This window comes from Manis javanica, chromosome 2 (genome assembly GCF_040802235.1).
Source record: "Manis javanica isolate MJ-LG chromosome 2, MJ_LKY, whole genome shotgun sequence".
NCBI classification, from domain to species: domain Eukaryota; kingdom Metazoa; phylum Chordata; class Mammalia; order Pholidota; family Manidae; genus Manis; species Manis javanica.
Window position 1 is genome coordinate 123,733,599 of NC_133157.1, and position 19,497 is coordinate 123,753,095.

General features: G+C 37.9%; 1 protein-coding gene across 9 annotated transcripts in view; it reads left to right on the plus strand.

The window, feature by feature from the left end:
- Nucleotides 1-19,497, plus strand: part of UPF2 (UPF2 regulator of nonsense mediated mRNA decay) — a 167,803-nt gene that overhangs the window by 113,182 nt on the left and 35,124 nt on the right. For all 9 annotated transcript variants that reach the window (XM_073229317.1, XM_073229314.1, XM_073229315.1 and 6 more), the window contains 5 exons: nt 2,085-2,360; nt 4,520-4,703; nt 15,092-15,231; nt 18,835-18,939; nt 19,236-19,334. In XM_073229317.1, coding sequence (XP_073085418.1) covers nt 2,085-2,360; nt 4,520-4,703; nt 15,092-15,231; nt 18,835-18,939; nt 19,236-19,334 — 804 coding nt within the window. The remainder of the gene's footprint in view (nt 1-2,084; nt 2,361-4,519; nt 4,704-15,091; nt 15,232-18,834; nt 18,940-19,235; nt 19,335-19,497) is intronic.

Consider the following 19,497-nt stretch of genomic DNA (forward strand, 5'->3'; position numbering starts at 1 on the left):
GGTTCTTTTTTTCTCCTCCTTTTTCTTCCTCCTCCATTCTTTATATATTAGGTATCATATTCTGTAGTCTTTGTCTATCCCCTAATTGACTTTGGGGATAGTTGATTGAATTTTGCAGTTGCTTAGTAATTAACTGTTGTACTTTCTTTACTGTGGTTTTTTACCTCTGGTGACAGCTATTAAACCTTATGAACACTTCCATGTATTGGAGTCCCTCCAAAATGCTCTGTAGAGATGGTTTGTGGGAGGTAGATTCTCTCAGCTTTTGCTTATCTGGAAATTGTTTAATCCTGCCTTCAAATTTAAATGATACTCTCACCAGATAAAGTAATCTTGGTTCCCGGCCCTTCTGCTTCATTGCATTAAATACATCATGCCACTCCCTTCTGGCCTGTAAGGTTTCTGCTGAGAAGTCTGATGATAGCCTGATGGGCTTTCCTTTGTTTGTGATCTTATTTCTCTCTCTGGCTGCTTTTAATAGTCTGTCCTTATCCTTGATCTTTGCCATTTTCTTTACTATATGTCTTGATGTTGTCTTCCTTGGGTCCCTTGTGTTGGGAGATCTCTGAACCTCCATAGCTTGAGAAACTATCTCCTCCCCCACATTAGGGAAGTTTTCAGCAATTACCTCCTCAAAGACACTTTCTATCCCTTTTCCTCTCTCTTCTTCTTCTGATACCCCTATAATGCAAATATTGTGCCATTTGGATTGGTCACATAGTTCTCTCAATATTCTTTCATTCTTAGAGATCCGTTTTTCTCTCACTGCCTCAGCTTCTTTGTATTCCTCTTCTCTAATTTCTATTTCATGTATCATCTCCTCCTCTGTATCTAATCTTCTTTTAAAACTTTCCATTGTATGTTTAATTTCTCATACTGTGTTCCTTAATGATTGTATCTCCGACCTGAATTCCTTCCTGAGTTCTTGAATATTTTTCTGTATGTTCATGAGAATGTCAATGATTTTTATTTTGAAATCCCTTTCAGGCAGATTCATGAGGTCGATTTCATTTGAATCTTTCTCAGAGGTTGAATTTGTAATTTTACTTTGAACCAGGTTCCTTTCGTGTTTCAAATTTGTATATGGTGCCCTCTAGTGCCCAGAAGCTCTACTCTCTAGAGCTGCTCAGCCCCTGAAGCAATGTGGTGGGTGGCAGAGGAGCAGTATTGATGCCTGTTGGGAGGAAAGAGCTGTTCCTGCTTCCCAGCTGCTATACCTGCCTCCACTGCCAGAACCAGTGGGCCAAGCACACAGGTATAAGCCTCTGTGCTTTGCATTTGTAGTTGCTGTAGATGAGGCTTCCCTCTGGCTGGCCTAATGCCCAGGTAGGGTTTGTTGCTTTGTGAGCCAGGTATAGCTGGCCAGGAGAAAGGTGCAGTAGGGTGCGTATCACAGAGGGCATCCTTGGAGCTCTGTAGCCAGCCAGGGAGCTGGAGCTCCTGAAGATCATGAAAGTTCTCAACCTGCTGGGCAGAGTGCACCTGGACAGTTTTGTCTACCTGTCCTTTCTCCTGAGCAGTAAGCTCTGTGCAATCCTTGCCCCTTTAGCAGCCCTCTTGCTGTTTGGAAGTCTCTCAGACTGCCCACCTTTCTTTTGTCCCAGAGCAGCCGGATGTGGATCCAGGCTTTCCACAAGCGGCTGGAATCTCAGTTTCTCCAGGTATTCTGCCTGTCTTAGCTTTCCAACCCCCTAATCATGAGAGTAGCATGAAAACACCATGAAATACAGGTTTGTGCTCCTAGATCAGATCTCCAGATTTAGGTAGTAGTCCCAGGCCTTCACCCCCTCCCTGCTCTGTTACTCTTCCTCCCATCAGTGAGCTGGGGTGGGGGAAGGGCTTGGGTCCCACCAGGCCGTGGATTTGGTATGTTACTGTGTTCCATGAAATTTATTCTTTTCTCCAGATGTATGCAGTTTGGCACAGTCCTCTTTACTATTGCTCTTTCAGGATTAGTTGTATTAATTATATTTTCGTATTATATGTGGTTTTAGGAGGAAGCCTCTGTCTCACCTCCCACACCGCCATCTTTTGCACATTACTGTTTTTTAATGGAAATCTGTTTTTTTCCCCTTGTTCTTTAGGTTAATCAACCTAAATTTAATCAGAGACGTATCAGCAGTGCCAAGTTCTTGGGGGAACTGTATAATTACCGAATGGTGGAATCAGCTGTTATTTTTAGAACTCTTTATTCTTTTACTTCATTTGGTGTTAACATTGATGGCTCTCCAAGTTCACTGGACCCTCCTGAACACCTTTTCAGAATTAGACTTGTGTGTACTATTTTGGATACCTGTGGCCAGTACTTTGACAGAGGATCCAGTAAACGGAAACTTGATTGCTTCCTTGTATATTTTCAGGTATATAAACTGAAATACACATTTAGCATTGTTTGATGTATTGCTTGTGTTACAAAAAGAAAAAATGCTGTAGCTTTTGTATGTCATATATGTTTATAATTAGATGAGACTTTTTTCCTTAAAGGATGTTCTAGAGATTTAAAAACGATGAATTCTTTTACATAAGCATTATAATTACATTGTAACTTATATGATTTATATGGATTGATCATTAATTTGGGGAATTATTTTGGTACAGTTTATAAATTTGGTACAGTAACTTGTGGATTATTGTATTTGGGACAGTAATTTATGCGTTAAATTGTGATTTTTATACATCTGATAACATTCTTCTCATCTATTTCTGGCTTTACATCTAAAAGTCTTGTTTCTAAGTGATTCTTTTTTTAATGATCATTTTGGGGAAAATGTATTATTTTTAACTCAGAAAAAAATATTTGTTCATTCATTGGTGAGCCTTGAGCTGTGCTTCCCATATCTCAATTTTAGTTAATTATGTCAACTTACTATTTAGAGCAAGTACAGGTAATTAAAGTCAGGTAAAATTGTTTTACAATAGTTCTATGAAGTTGGTGTCCCAAAAGTTAATTTAGAGATTGGTTGTTTGGATCACTGTTTCCCATAAAATACACTGTGCTAAGTACTAATTATCATAGACAGCTCACTACTGAATTCTCCAGATGTTACTGAAATAAAGTACCATGCAATGCTGTATGGTCACTCAATTCCATATAATCAATTGTTAGTCTTATTTTCATTTACTTGATGAAGAAAATAAATTTAAAACTACAACTTGAGGTATTAAGAATCCATCCAAATAGTGTCTGGTGTGAAGTGAGGGTAAATACTCTTGCAGAAGAGCAGTTGGTTAACTTTGTCCTACCATTGTGCCTTTGCAGCAGAGGACAGCTTGTTACTCCTGTATTTTCTGAATTGATTAGCAATAAATGGGGAGGGAAGTTTTGGAGATTTGGGAATCAGGTTCCCTATTGTTCATAAGAACTGTCGTAATTTGGAGATAGCCTATATTGAAGACCAGAGTTTTGGTGCAAAATGTCAGCTCAATCTATCATCATCAAAGGAGAATCTCTTAGAAAAGTATCCTTATTTGCATTTACTCTGACATTCCAGGCTAAAAGAAAAGAGCCACTCAGAAATATCCAGGAGGAGAAAGAGACAAAAGCATGTTCTATATTGATTAACAGGCAGAAATGTATAGAAGGGTTTACTAGGGAATGTGGGAATAAGAAGTAGCGAGGCCTGGGGGGTGAGGTTGGTGTCTTCTACATAGAACACAGAGTATATAGTTAAGGATTGGAAAGCCAGAAAGAAAGGATCACCTGCAGTGTGCATCTAAACTTCAGTGCATATGCACATCACCTGTGGTTAATGTGAAAATGCAAATATTCAGTTGGTCTATGGCACGGGCCTAAGATTCTGCATTTCTAGCAAGCTCCCAGTTGAGGTCCACACTTGGAATGGCAAGAACGTAAAACAACCTGGAGAGGAAGATTAAAGCACCCAGAGGAACACCTGCTTACATACAAGTAAATTCTTGGGCCATGCCCTTTAGTTCCTATAAACTTACAGATTACAAGTACAAACTAAAATGAAGGAACCAGGCCAAGAGAACAGGTAAAATATCTGACCAGTGCTATAGACACAGTAAATGGTCAATAAAGACTTGTTAGTTAATGATTTTTATATATCTCAAAAACCGAATCTTTAGGTTTTTGACCTTTTTAAAAATCAAAGCAGTAGCATAGAAAAAAATGAAAATTTATCAAAATTCTGGCTTCAAATCTGGTTCATCTGTAAAATTACTTAAGTCCTAATTGGGGTTTTGGGAGTGAGGTTTCGGCCTTATTTCAGTACCTGAAAATTTATTTGCTATTTACCTATAATTTTTCCTTGCCTTTAAAAAAAAGATCTGTAACAGGTATAAAAAACTATTCAGAGTCACCAAATGGCTTAGAAACTGTGTAGATGGAGGGAAGTAATTGGAATAAGATCCTTGCTGTTACTATTAATAAAAATGGTAGGTATCTTGTAGAACTTTTTAGCTTATGGGTAACATCACAGTAAAGATTATTTCAAAATATTTTTGTTACAATTTTGTTAATTTCTTATAGCTAAATTTATTTTTCATTTGTTATCAGCGTTATGTTTGGTGGAAGAAAAGTTTGGAGGTTTGGACAAAAGACCATCCGTTTCCTATTGACATAGATTACATGATCAGTGACACACTAGAATTGCTAAGACCAAAGATCAAGCTCTGCAGTTCTCTGGAAGAGTCCATCAGGCAGGTACAAGACCTGGAACGAGAATTCTTAATAAAACTAGGTAAGCAGTTAATTACAGAGAGAAAATAATGGTGATATTTGGCTGATTGTTTCTCTAGAATTTGCTTTGTAATGTCATCATTTAGAGTTTATTTTTGTGCACTTGCTGTTTTTGGTGTTGAGTGTTAAATCATAGCGTTAGCTGAGACCTGTGTGGCACACTTCCTGATTTCATTAAATAATCCCAAATTGAAGGGAAGGAGTCGTGTAAGACTTGAAGCAAATTATAGTGATGGAAAAACACAATCCAATCAACCTCTCTTAATTTTAGAATTTTTGGTTCTGATACAAAATACCTTTGATTAAATCATTTATATATACAGTATATATTTTCAACAAACATTATTTCCTAAGTGCAGACTAAAGAAAGGGGGTGTAATAATAAACTTCCATAAGATGTGCGAGACCATCCTACAGAATTTCAGACCTTATTTACTGGGAGGGTTGTCTCTATTTCTAAGGACTAGAGAAAATGTGAGAAACGTGCCATAGGAGGATTGGTCTGTTTACTTGCTCAGTATCTTTCTGAGGCTCTAGAAGAATAGTTAGCTCTTGAACAGCTCCCACAAAGGGACCATAGAAGCTAACTTTGTCAGTGGAAATAACTGGCACAAATAGCCTTACCAGTCTGGTTTGCATGCTGATAGTTCTTAGCATGTTTTATTGTAGTTATTTCAAAGTGACATAAGGTGATTTCAGGTTTAATACAATTAAGCTAGTGTTTTATTTCCTCCTAGCACTTGGTACCCATCTGTCATTAGGAGATCCTTATTTTCACCAGTTACACTGGTTGTGTAAATTTGCTGTCTCTGAAGAACTGCTTTTCATGGCAAAAGCATTTATGTTTTTTTTTCTCTAAAACTATTTTTTCTTTTTTTGGAGTGAAAAATGAAGAGCTGTTTTTTTTTTAACTTTTTTAAGGTATCATTGATATACACTCTTATGAAGGTTTCATATGAGCAACATTGTGGTTACTACAGTCACCCATATTATCGAGTCCCCTGACACAACACCCCATTGCAGTTATTGTCCATCAGTATAGTAAGATGCCACAGGGTCACTACTTGTCTTCTCTGTGCTGCACTGTCTTCCCCATGACCCTCACCACACTGTGTGTGCCAATCATAATGCCCCTCAATCCTCTTCTCCCTCCCTCCCCACCCTCCCTCCTCCACCCCTCCCCTTTGGTAACCGCTAGTCCCTTCTTGGAGTCTGTGAGTCTGCTGCTGTTTTGTTCCTTCAGTTTTGCTTTGTTGTTCTACTCCACAAATGAGTGAAATCATTTGGTACTTGTCTTTCTCCACCTGGCTTATTTCACTCAGCATAATACCTTCTAGCTCCATCCATGTTGTTGCAAATGGTAGGATTTATTTTCTTTTTATGGCTGAATAATATTCCATGGTGTATATGTACACCATCTTCTTTATTCATCTACTGATGGACACTTAGGTTGCCTCCATATTTTGGCTATTGTAAATAGTGCTGTGATAAGCATAGGGGTGCATATGTCTTTTTGAATCTGTGATCTTGTTTTCTTCGGGTAAATTCCTAGGAGTGGAATTCCTGGGTCAAATGCTATTTCTTTTTCATTTTTTGAGGAGCCTCCATATTGCTTCCCACAGTGGTTGAACTAATTCACATTCCCAATGACAGTGTAGGAAGGTTCCCCTTTCTCCACATCCTCACCAGCATTTGTTGTTCCTTGTCTTTTTGATGTCTAAAACTCCTTTTTCATATTACATCCAGCATGTTAATAGAATTTCTTTATCCAAAGATAAATCCTCTTGGAGAATATGATTGCTGTTATCTGTTTGAGCATTATTTTTAAAGGTGCTATTGATTGTACATCTGTTTACTTTTCCTACTGTCCAGCCCTCAAAGACATTTGTATTTGTCTTTGTTCTTTGAACTTTGTCCCAAGTTACCTGCTTTCTTTCCCTTTTCAGATTTCTGATTGTATAAAATGATACTTTCAAGCACAGTGCTTATTTATTACTTCATTTACTTTACAGGCTTTGAAATCGTTAAGTCTTAGCCTTCTTTCCCTGAACCATTTATGAATGCTACTCTCTATATAGTGGGTATGAGGAAGTACTAGCTTGACACCCAGTTTGTTAGTAGTAAAGAGAGCTGTGTGCTTCATCCTTTATACAGCAAAAGGTTAAATTAAAAAAAACTTCAGGTGTCTTTTGAGGAATCTGTCCTTGTTTAGAATATGGCAAGGAAAAAAATAGGTGACCATTCCGGGAAAGAAACTCACAAGATGGTGGGTGGCAGCTAGAATCATTATGCTCCTGAATCATCTCATTTACCTTCTTTTTGAGAGTCTGACTAAATATCAGGAAGAAGAGGTACATGAATAAATCTGTATTAAATTGGTAAACCATTTGATAATGCAGTACCTTGCCCTTGATAGTTTTTTGTTTTCAATCACTTATAAATTCATTATCTTTTACATTTATAGCAACCGAATGTTTACATCATAGTCGGAAAGCACTAAACAGATTTCCTTCCTTATATTTAAAAAACTTTATCATTTTAAAAGTAATAGACGTTCATGGCAGAAATTTTGAAAAATACCAACAAGTCATATATTGATAATACAAGGATAATCATTTGTTTTAATATTGTGATATATATTCTTCTATTCTTTTAAATTTTTTTCATGTTTCCAGTTTTATAACTGGATTTCTTTCCTACCTAATGTGTTATGAAGTTTTTCCTGACATGAAATATTTTTCCAGAACTGTTTTTTTAAACTAGCTATATTCCTTTGTATGAATATGCCATAATTTACTTAATTCTGTTATTTGACACAGGGTATTTCCAGTTCTGCACCACTATAAATAACATTCTTGTGTTATTTTGTGTGTATCTTGATTTTGTCAGGATATATAGGATTACTGGCTAAGACATTCTGTTTTAGGAACAAAACAAAAATGGCAATATGCAATGCAATTTAATTCTGATTTGGAAATTGTAGATTGTATTATGATATAAGGAATAGAAAATGAAGAAAATAAAAGTAAGAAAAGGAAAGAAAACCATACGAATAAATGACATTATAAGTAAAAGAGTATTTTTCGTATATTAGAAATATAATTAGCAGAGTAGAATAAAAGGCCCAAAAGTAGCCCTACTCAAATATAGAACAGTTTAGTATATTATGAGCTAGGAATCTAAAAAATAGAATAAGGGTTACAGGTGAGCATTTTGGAGGAAAATTGATAGAGAGCCGCATCTTACAATCAAACTCCAGATGGGCTAAAGAGTTAAATATTTATTTTTAAGAAGTTAAAAATAGCTCTGATCATCAAATATTTGGAGAGGTGTTAATTTTCCTATATTTTAAAATGATAAAGAATATATATATAGACAGATTTGGGTGTTTAAAACTTTTATACAATGGAAAAGAACTAAAATTAAAGTGAAAATAGTTTCCATACCAGGTTATTTCCACTTATATAAATAGCACAAGCAAATTGATGGTAAAATAGAATATCCGAATTGATGAATGAACATGACATAAAAAGGGAGGACTGGGAAGAGTTGGCATTTTTATTGAGTACTTCCTGTTTCCCAGAATGATAGAGAAAGTTAAAGTTACTCATATTTGATAGGTGAATTAAGTAGAGTCCAAATCAAAACAGTAGGTTAACCAGTTAAGCCAGACTTCAAAGACTGTCTTCTGACATACTAATGTGGGGGAAATGCCCAACATGTCTAGTAAGCAGAGAAATATAAATTCAAACAATCTGAAAAGAAGTATTATAATTATTACCATTTCTGTTACAAGCAGGAAAACCGAGACACCAAGCAGTTCAAATTCAGCAGAACAGTATTTGATTTCAGTCCTGAAGGTCACTTAGTTCCGATATACACATTTTGATATTTTACTATTTGGGTTTTGCATTTTGTTATCCCTATGTCCTTTGTATGTACATTTTAAATTACATTGTTTATTTTAGATTGATAATGTCTTAGAAGTCAGCAACTGGGTAGTTATACAGTTTAGTAAATGGAAAATATATTTATAAATTGTTTTTGGAGCTAACTTGCAATGCAAATGAAAATATGTTAGAAATAGTATGTATTTTCCTTACAAATTAGAAATATGACTCAAAACAAAGCTATTTGTATTCAAGGTCTTCCCATGTGTAAGTCCAGGGAGAGGAAATCCTGGGGCAAAATACCTCTAAAAACTGAAAATCAGTCAAAGGGAGAAATAAAGTTTAAAACCCATTTATTGCTTACAAATTACAGTCCAGTACCATCTCAATCCCTCTGCTCTGGCAGAAGCAAGCAAGCAAGCAAGCAAGCCCCTCCCCTAGAGCTCTCAGGTTCAGCCATGCCCTCAGTTGCTCAAGTAATTACCCATTGACATGGAGATGAACTTCTCTCCACCCCTGAGGATATGCAAATGCACCAAAGCCAGGCAAGATATTCTGGAAATGTTACAATTTTACCCACAGACCACCACGCCAGAAATCTTGCCTTACAATTACTTGTTCCCCCTCTCCTGCAGTGGTCCCAGGGCCAGGGCGAGAAAACTGGAGCATTGTGACCAGACTAATAACATAACAATAGCAACAACTATAAAATCATGACAATCCTCAAGCTGGCGGATTCACCTAGGTTCAAAGACTTGCGCACATTAGGTCCATAGCTTGTCCATTCCATAGGCAGGCAGTAGCTGAGGGTTCAGAGCAATCATCATGTGGTACTGCAGCCAGGGGACTCATTGAGTCCACAGGGACTGTAGGAGAAAATAACCTTAAGGGCGATAAGATACATGTTTTAATAAAACCAGCATAGGCAAACCTTGTCCATCAGGTAGGATACATGCAAGACAGTGATCTTGTGATAAAACAGTGGCAGGAATGGGATCTCATCCTGGTCTAGTATACCAGACTTTGTCTCCCTCCCTGAGGGAGTTACGGATGAGTAGATATATAGGGCTATGGGCGGTACACGCACTGGCCATAAAGATAAAACAAAACTTCCGCACAAGATGCTCTTACCTCCTGACGTTTTGGGTACACTACTATAACCTTTGGGGGGCATTCAAGCTGATACTCCAGGAATACACAGGAGGCCAGATTCCAGGCCTTTCCCCCAAGTTGCCAGAAGGGCTAGCCATCGCTGGTTCATGTGTCAAAATGTCCAGGGCCAGGTCCATGCAACAGTGTCTCCAAGGCTTAATGCAGTAGGGGCTGGCAGCAGGAAGTTCCTCTGATGACCATATCCTGGCTTCAATAGCTCTTCTTTGGTTTGGACGTACAATTGTATAGGAGAGGCAGCAAGGTGTGTGAGCATGTCCACAGGGCCAAAAGCTCCTTTATGTGGCTTCTCATTCAAACGCTGCAGCACTGTCCATAGGTAAACTGACCAACCCTGTAGACTGTTGGTATCAGACTTAAGGCCAGATTTCAACAAACCATTGTACATCTCTATCATGCCTGGCCCAGTAGGATCAATTTCCACTTTATTCCTAATTGCTACACCCATTCTTGTAATAGATGTACAGTAAAGTGGGTGCCTTGATCACTCTTAGTCACCTGTGGCTGGCCATAGGCTGCAAAGAGATGCTCCAGGGCCCTCTTGGTGGTTTGCTGATGTGCATGATATGCAGGAAAAGCCACCAGTAGTCCAGTAGACTTGTCCACACAAGGCATGGCATACCGATATCCTTCTGATATGGGCAGAGGCCCACTATAGTCTATTTGCCACCTGACAAGGGCTATTGGCCCCCTTACTATTGTCCTATGTTGCTGTGAGACTCGATGTAAGTCCCTCTTAGAGCACACAAAGCACTCCTTCCGGGTTCTGCTGACTTCTTCAAAGGTCAATGGCAAGCCCCACCAACAGGCTACAGCCCACATTGTCTTTTGCGCCGCATGCAACAAATGCTGGGGTAGCCATTGGGCCACATCAGAGGCACACTTTTCTTCTAGCCAGCACACCTGGGCCAATATGTCTGCTTCAACATTCCCTGGGGATGCCAAAGGCAAATGGCCAGTCACATGATATACGGTAACAGTCTTAGTCTAACCAGAGGCCCATAGGTCTTGCCACAACTCTTGACCCCAAAGGGGCCGGTGACCAACAATCCAGTTGGCATGATACCATGTCAGTAGCCACAGGGTCAAGCCCCAATAGACGGCCCATCTATCAGTGCAGACAGCTATTGGGGAGGGCTCCTCAGTTATCACGAGCCATACTGCCTGCAACTCAGCCCGTTGACTGCTTTTCCCCTCTCCATTCTCCATCCATATTGTCTCAGTCTTAGGATGGAAAGCCACAGCCCTCCACTTTGGGGGCTGCCAACGACTAGAGCTGTCTGTGTACCAAGTGTCTTCAGGTAGAGGGGCTTTTCCCTCCTGATAAGGAGTCTCGGCTGCCAGTGGCTTAAAAGTAAGTTCTTCCTGCTTTCCACTGGTATAGGTCACTGGCCCCAATAAGTGTTGGAGTTCTCCACTTAAGGGGCTAGTAGAGAGGGTGCTGTGCTGCTGTAAATATGCGCCCCATTTGGCCAGTATAGGTGTCTATGCCACGCCACTCCATGGCCTTTGGGTCCATTCTCTCACCTACCCCGCAATGGGATAGGTGCTTATTACCTTGGTTGGAGATGTCCCAGCAATGGGCTCCATAGCCAGCAAGGTGTGGTACAGAGCAGCCAGTTGCTTCTCTATCAAGGTGTACCAGACCTCTGTTCCTTTCCATACTTGTGACCAGAATCCAATAGGTTGGCTTGTCCGTTCAAGCTGCTGCCAAAGACCCCATCCATAATCATCTTTGGTTACGTGAACATCTAGTTCACAGGGCCGTGATGAGTCCATTACATTCAAGGATTGTACGGCCTTGACTACCTGCTTGGAAGCAATAAAAGCAGCTGCACATGTCTGATCCCAGTCCCACCTGTTGCCCTTTCATACCAACCTGTATAAAGGCTTCAGAATTTGTGCCAAGTGCGGGTTAAACACTCTCCAGTAGCCCAAAAGACCCAAAAACTCTTGTAATACTGCCACAGTGGTAGAGGTGACCCAGAAACTCTTGTAATACTGCAACAGTGGTAGGGGTGGGGAAAGACTAGACCTTGTCTATAACTGCTTCAGGAAAAATCAGACTTTGAGCATAATATCATCAATGTACTGATACAACTGCACTGTTGTGGTTTCTTCCATGTGGCCAAGTCCTGGGCTACAAGTCCATGACAGATGGTGGGACTTTGGAGTTATCCCTGTGGAAGGACAGTGAATGTCCACGGCCAGCCTTCCCACATGAAGGCAAACTGTTCCTGGCTTTCCTGTGCTATGTCAATAGAGAAGAAAGCATTAACAAGGTCTACTAAATAATGATACGTTACCAGTTCAAGGCTGAGGGTGTCCATAAGGTTTGCTTTGGAGGTGACAGCACTGCAAAGGGGGTGTGACTTTATTCAATTCCCTGTAGTCTACAGTCACATGTCAGGAGCCATCTGGCTTTCTCACTGGGCACACTGGGGAATTCAAAGGACTATGAGTGGGCTTTATGATATCCACCCTCTCCAGCTCTTGTAGTGTTTCTCCAATTTCCTTGTGCCCCCAGGGAATTTATACTGCTTAACATTTGTTACCTGCCGAAGTATAGGCAGAGCTACAGGTGGGTGTTTAGCATGTCCCCTCAGAATTGCCTTTACCACACTTACCCTCAGTCTGAGCTCTCGTGCAGTGGTCTGTAACTCCAGATATATTCTGGAATAGAAGAAATGTACATGGTATACTTCTTTGGGGGTATACACCCTATCCGCAATGAGATTTAGGCTTTTTTCACTCTAATTGCCCTACCCCCATAGCCATCTATGGTCTTGGGAAAACACTCAGGGTTGCCATGAATCAAAGAACACTCAGCTCCTGTGTAAACCAGCGCCAGGACATATCGTACATTCACAGGGACCAAGGAATTGCTAATTCTACATTTGGCCTCTGCTTCCCACCATGTCCCCCAAGGTGGGGACTTTGATTCCCTCCTCAGTCAAACCGCAATGCCCAATGGTCCTCCCGTGGGGGTCAGGGCTCAGGCGAATCCTGAGTACTGTCTCCCATGAAGTTTTGCAGGGACACAGGCTGGGCATGAGGCCTTGACTCTGGTTTCTGTGTCCTGGACCTCGGCAGCTGGAACCACTGCTCTGGCTTTAATTGGTGCCACAGTTCTAACAATATTCTGTTGGGCTGCCTATTAAGTTTTTTTTTTCACTACCCCGGCCTTTATCAAATCAACCCCTATCTGGGTCCTCGAGACCTTCACAGGGCCTTTTGCACTTCTCCTTTCAATTATGGCCTGTACTTCCCTCTGTAACAGGTGAAGCGGCATCCTCTGCTGCTGCATCCACTGGGGCCTCCCCACCATCCACAGGAGCAGCCCTCCCAAAGGTCACACCCATTATGACAGATTTTGGGTTCACAGGAATCCTGCCGACTTCTCCCAGATGTAAGTCTGGGGAGAGGAAATCCTGGAGCAAAATACCTCTAAAAGCTGAAATCAGTCAAAGGGAGAAATAAAGTTTAAAACCCGTTTATTGCTGACAAACTGCATTACAGCGCCATCTCTCTCCCCCTGCCCAGCTCCAGAAGAAGCAAGCAAGCAAGCAAGCCACTCCCCTTAACCTCTCAGGTTCAGGCACCCCTCGGTTGCCCAGGTAATTACCCATTGACATGGAGATGAACTTCTCTCCACTCCTGAGGACATGCAAATGCATCAAAGCCAAGTGAGATATTCTGGAAATGTTATAATTTTACATACACCATGACACATATTTTAAGTGGATATAATAAAGATGTAATAATATGCCACATGAGTTCATCAGCACTGTGATATTTTAATGAGAATGCTTATTATATAGTCCTACCTAAATTTTTTGCCTTTGATAACTTAAATAACAGTCCAGTTTTTTGTTTATGAAAGTCCAAATAAGTAAGTATAATTTTTTTATTTGAAATTTATATTTTTATTTACAAAAACTAGTAAGTGATAAATAGGAAATATTTAAGTTAATGGAATCTCAGTCTCTGAAACTCCAACTTTTTTCCTCAGTATTTTCCTTTTAAGATAGATCTTATTTCCAGACGTGAATGTGCCTGCTTTTGTCTCTCTGTACTTTTTATATTTTGGGGAGTTCTTAATTAATTACTTAGATTTAAGATGAGTAATTTTTTACTTGTATTGGTTGGGTTAGTTATTAAAACTCTGGGCATTAGTATTCCTCATAAAGTGAAAGGGTTAAGTCACATCATCACTAACATTTCTTTCTGCTCAAATTGTCTAAGACTCTGTGAATAACTGAGTATTTACTAAGCAGCTACTGTGTATTTATCAATATACAGCTTTGAATACCTAAAACAAATTCTTTGTTTTCAAGGGTCTTATAATTTGATGTAATATTTATGAAATCATGAGACAGAATATTACATGGTATATCCTTAAATGCTATGATAAATTCTCTAAGTGCTTTAGAACCAAGTAGGGGAAAAAGTAATGGATTAAAGTACTCAGTGAGTGTGTGCAGGACATAAACTTAGACTGAACTTGGAGAATGCATAGGATTTTAAAGTGCATTTTGAAGGACATTCTATATTGAGACAAGTTGTTGATAAACAAGATTCCATGGTAGTGTGATTTATGACGGAAGAGCATCTGACCCAACTACAGGAGAAGGCTTGGGAGACAGCATGGGAAGGAGTCAGGTCAAATGAAGCCATATCATGTGCATGTTGAAAGTAGAGAGAGGTGTTTGGAATTCAGATGATAGTAAAGAAGAATTGGCAAGGCTGTGAAGTAGATGAATATGGGGAGGTGGAAGCAGATTCAGGTCAGGGAGTTTCCCTTAGGAGGAGAATGCCATTACTGAAGAAGAAAAATAAGCTCAAGGGTGACACAGCTGCTAGGTGGGTCACCATATAGCTTCACCTCCTTCCCTTAGTCTTAATTTGCAGACATTCAAAACAATAGCCAAATGCACTTTCTTCACTAAAGTGACATAGTTTTGTATCTTTGAAATTTTAGAGACTCTTGAAATACCTTTCGATAAAAAGTGTGACTACAGTCGCACTTTATATGCTGCTGCTTTTTGCCTTTGTTCATCTGAGATGGAGATAGTAAAAGCTCTAAGAAAAGAGAACATGTTTATATGTATGTTTTCTTTTTAGTAGTGGTTAAGAAATGAATCAGTGCTCCTATGTTGAAATGAAGGTCTATTTAGTTTGTAGAATGTTTCTCAAAATGATTTTAAATTCTATTATTTTACTAAGAGAAAATAGCTGTTGAGTTACCTTACTTAAAACATACTTTTAAATGAAGTGATACAATACTGAAAACTTTTTAAAATGTATTTTCTCACTTTCTCATTTCAAGGCCTAGTAAATGACAAAGATTCAAAAGATTCTCTGACAGAAGGAGAAAATCTTGAAGATGATGAAGAGGAAGAAGAAGGAGGGGCTGAAACAGAAGAACAATCTGGAAATGAAAGTGAAGTAAATGAACCAGAAGAAGAGGTGATGACTTTTATTTATAGCATATAGGTACATTTGTACAAGAGTATTTTGACTATGTGAGCTAAGGTTTTCTTCAGTGTATAAAATAACCTCTCCCCTTAGTTGTATTACAGGGAATGTAACTGCAGTATGTATTTGTTAATCCCTGGATTAAGGTTGGTTTGTTTGTTTTTAAAGTAAGAAAATACTGATCATAGGATTTTCTTTATTATTAAGACCATTTTTTTTTAAAGCATAAGTTTAAGTGCACAGAAAAATTGAGGGGAAGATACAGAGATTTCCCATAAACACCCTGGTCCACACATTTACAGCCTCCCCTACTATCGGTGTCCCCCATCAGATGGGGCATTTGTTACAACTGATGAAACTATACTGACATGGCATCATCACCCAAACTATGTTCATAGTTTACATTACTGTTCACTCTTGGTGTTGTACATTCTGTGGGTATGGACAAATATATAATGACATGGACCCATCATTATGGTTAGGATTTTTATTTAGTAAGCAATTTAAAGGAAAAAATTGTTTGGTCTTCTGTGTACCTTAATCTAACTTTTGACTATGAACTTTTCAACCTGTGGGTTAACGTCTGTCACCTCAGCATAGTCACAAATTTTTTTAAAAGTACAGTTGATGTACGATATTATATCAAAATCAATTATACAACATAGTGATTTGACAATTATCAACTTTAGTCCTCACCCCAACTAGTGTAGTTACTGTCAGTATAGAAAAATGTTACAGAATTATTGACTATACTTTCTATGCTGTACTTTCATTCCTGTGACTAATTTATATGATTGAGATTTTGTGCCTCCCCTTTTTTTTTCCTTATGATTAGAAGTTTTAAGATCTACTCTCCTAGCTCATCTGAAATAGATAGTATAGTATTGGTTCTTTCCAACCTGAGAACTCCCCTAAAGTAGATCTAAGTAAGTTGCTAAAAATTTAGAACTGGAATATGTTTCTATAATTGATTTCTATATAATAGATATACATTATATTGCATTTTTAAAAAAAATGTGGTTGTCATAGCAACATTCAATGATATAATATAAATCTGCTTATTAAGTGTTTTATAACAAACAAAAGGAAATGAGAGGATATTTTGCATTTTCAGACTAATCTTCTGGCTCTGTTTATATTTTACTATTGCATTAATTAGATAAAAAATTTAATAAACATCCTAGGTAAGGTGATAATAAAGAGTGACTCATTTTCCTATAAATTTATTATTTGAAGAGTTGTGATAATTTTCTCCTCTAAATACTTTTCCTCCTTTTCAAAAATTAACTTCATGATTTTGAAAGTCATATAATTTTTAACCATTGCTTCCTTTTCCAGTTGGACAGTGAATATTATACATGATATGTGTGTGTTTGCTAAGCAGAAAACCAAAATGTTCAATTGGATGGTGCATGAGCCTTGTCTAGGAGAAGTGAGGCATGGTTTACCCTAGGAAGTGGAGTTGGAGTAGTTTAATTCTCCTTCCACCCAAGACCACTCCTCCCACGAGCATTCTCCAAACATAGGGAGGAGAAAATGTTTAAAGAGAAAAGATGGGTTTATTATAAAGTAATCAGAGTAACATATGGGATGTTGTACAACTTTTTGCTTCAACTGAGAAAGAAAGGGCCTAGTGCTCTCAACTTGAGAAAAATGGCATTACATGTTTTCATCTTGGTTCTCAACTCTTTTAAAGTCCATATGGCTGTTGGAAGTTACTCCTAGCATCTAACAACAACCAGAATATTTTCTCCTCAACATCTGCTATGTAAATTAAAGATAATTTAAAAAATTAAGTGAATGTTCTTCTACCAAAATTCTAATATTCTGTAGCATTTATATAATTTAACAGAAAGTACAATATTTATCCTTAGAATTGCAGTAATGGTTATTGCTAATAGTTAATTCATTATTCATGGTCATTGGGTTCTTTTTTATTAAAGTATCATTAATATACAATCTTATGATGGTTTCACATAAACAAACTGTGGTTTCAGCATTCACCCATATTATCAAGTCTTCTTCCCTTCTATTGCAGTCACTGCCTATCAGCATAATAAGATGCTGTAGAATCATTATGTCATCTCCATGCTGTACTGCCTTCCCCAGTTCACTGTTTTTATATTACCATTTCTCATGCCACTATGCACGATAGGTGAGCAAGCAAGGCACAGACAGATTAAAATATTTGTCAATATCACATAGTAGTAAGCATCCAGTCAGTGTTTGAACTCAGTTTGACTTGTACTATGCTGCTCCTCCTGCTTTTCTCCACCAGCTTAGAGTTTGTAGTCCATTGACTTCCTAATTGCATATCTTATTAAGGCAGTATATAGTGGGATTAGGAAAACGACATTCTTGTTAAAACATTTTAGTTTCAAAAATTCATTTTATTTCGCATAAGTAATATAAAAAAAAAGGTAAAGGGAGGAAGTTAATCCATTTTTTATTAGTTTAGGTTAGTTTTTGAATAGGAGGTATCTTTTAAGTATTAAAAAATGATCAATTTTTTTCAAGGGCAAATTTGAGAACATTTCTCTCTATTGCAAATTTACTTTTGAATTATAGAATTATGTCCAAAGAGAGTTAATGCATTTGGAAAAAAGTTCACTCATTTCTGTACATTCTCAAAAATACTTCCATTTTAGAAATTCTAAGAGTCTGCAAATGTCTATGTACTAAACAATAATATACTGTTTGGATTTTTTGAATTAGTTGCTAGGTATATTAAAAATATAACATTTAAATAATTTGTTTTCTCTTAGGAATTCTCATTCAGTTTATTTCTCTTTGCACATTGAAAAGCAGCTGGGTTTTGTGTAGTCATTTTTTTTTTAAGTTATGGAACTAAGTGGGAGTGAATTGTGCTGGAGGTGAAAAGGTACACAAAAAGCTACTGTGCTTTTTTGGGGAGGTGCCCCCTTCAAGATTTGTTGTGGGGCTGACAGGAGAAGATGGTGAGAAGCGGTACTTGAAAACCTTGGACAGGGGATCAGAATGTCTAACCTGTTTGCTTAATGAGCAGTGTGTTCCTTGTCCAGGTCATGCAACTTTTCTGAGCCTTAGTTTTTTCATATATGATAATAGGGATGGTAAAGATTATCCTTCCATCTTCAGAATTGGGTAGAGCAAATAAAGTGAAGTATGTGGGAGTGCCTTCCAAATGAAGGGGCTTTCTACAGTGTAGTGCTTTATACAAGTGTCATTTATTTCAACTGGTAAAGATGTTAAGTTTGAACTATTTGTTGATTTCCATTACAGAGTTAGATGGATATTAAAGAATTACTATGGGAAGTTAGGGAAGACAAAATACAAAAGGTTCAGGAAACTTCCTTGTGGAGTTCAAGGAAGAGTTTCCTTGAAGGATGTTTGTGTTACTAGCTTAGTGGAAGATCGTGAAGTGGATTTTCAGCTACTGATATGTAGTATATGTTGTTACTAGCTGACTTTGCCTTCCATTGGAGGCAGACCACATAGCAAGCCAGAACTTGAAAATAATAAGCAACTTTACAGAAGTTTTAAAATCTTTTTAAGGCATGTAAAATGTAGTAACTCCTTCAAAGTCCTGTTTTAATCCTCTACTAACAATTTCAGGAGGGTTCTGATAATGATGATGATGAAGGAGAAGAAGAAGAGGAAGAGAATACAGATTACCTCACTGATTCAAATAAGGAAAATGAAACCGATGAAGAAAATACTGTATGTATGGTTAAAAATTAGCTTTCTGAAATTGTGTGACATTTTCATAGTATTTCAGCTTTAGCCACTCAGGTTTTTTGTTTCTTGTGAATATTGAAAAACATTTATTTGGAAATACATTTTCAGTTTGTTTTCCTATCTAAGTACTTTTAACAAGTTCTTAATAATGTTATGTATTTTACTTATTCATTCCTTGAGTTATGTTGAAAAATTATCCATACAAAAGGCTTTGCCATATGAAACATTACAGTTAAAATTTCTGGTCTGATTTTTTTGTTTTTGTTTTGTTTTAATAGGAGGTAATGATTAAAGGAGGTGGACTTAAGCATGTACCTTGTGTGGAAGATGAAGACTTCATTCAAGCTCTGGATAAAATGATGCTAGAAAATCTTCAGGTATTAAATGTTGCTCTATTCTAGAGTATCTTCTCAGTACAAAGTATTGCAGCACATTTGTTTATATAAACATTTGCTTCTGTAGCAGCCTCTTTGTAATGTATACAGTTTGCAGCTGCCAATAATCTTGTATCCTCCTTCCTGATTTGCACCTTTCTTGGGA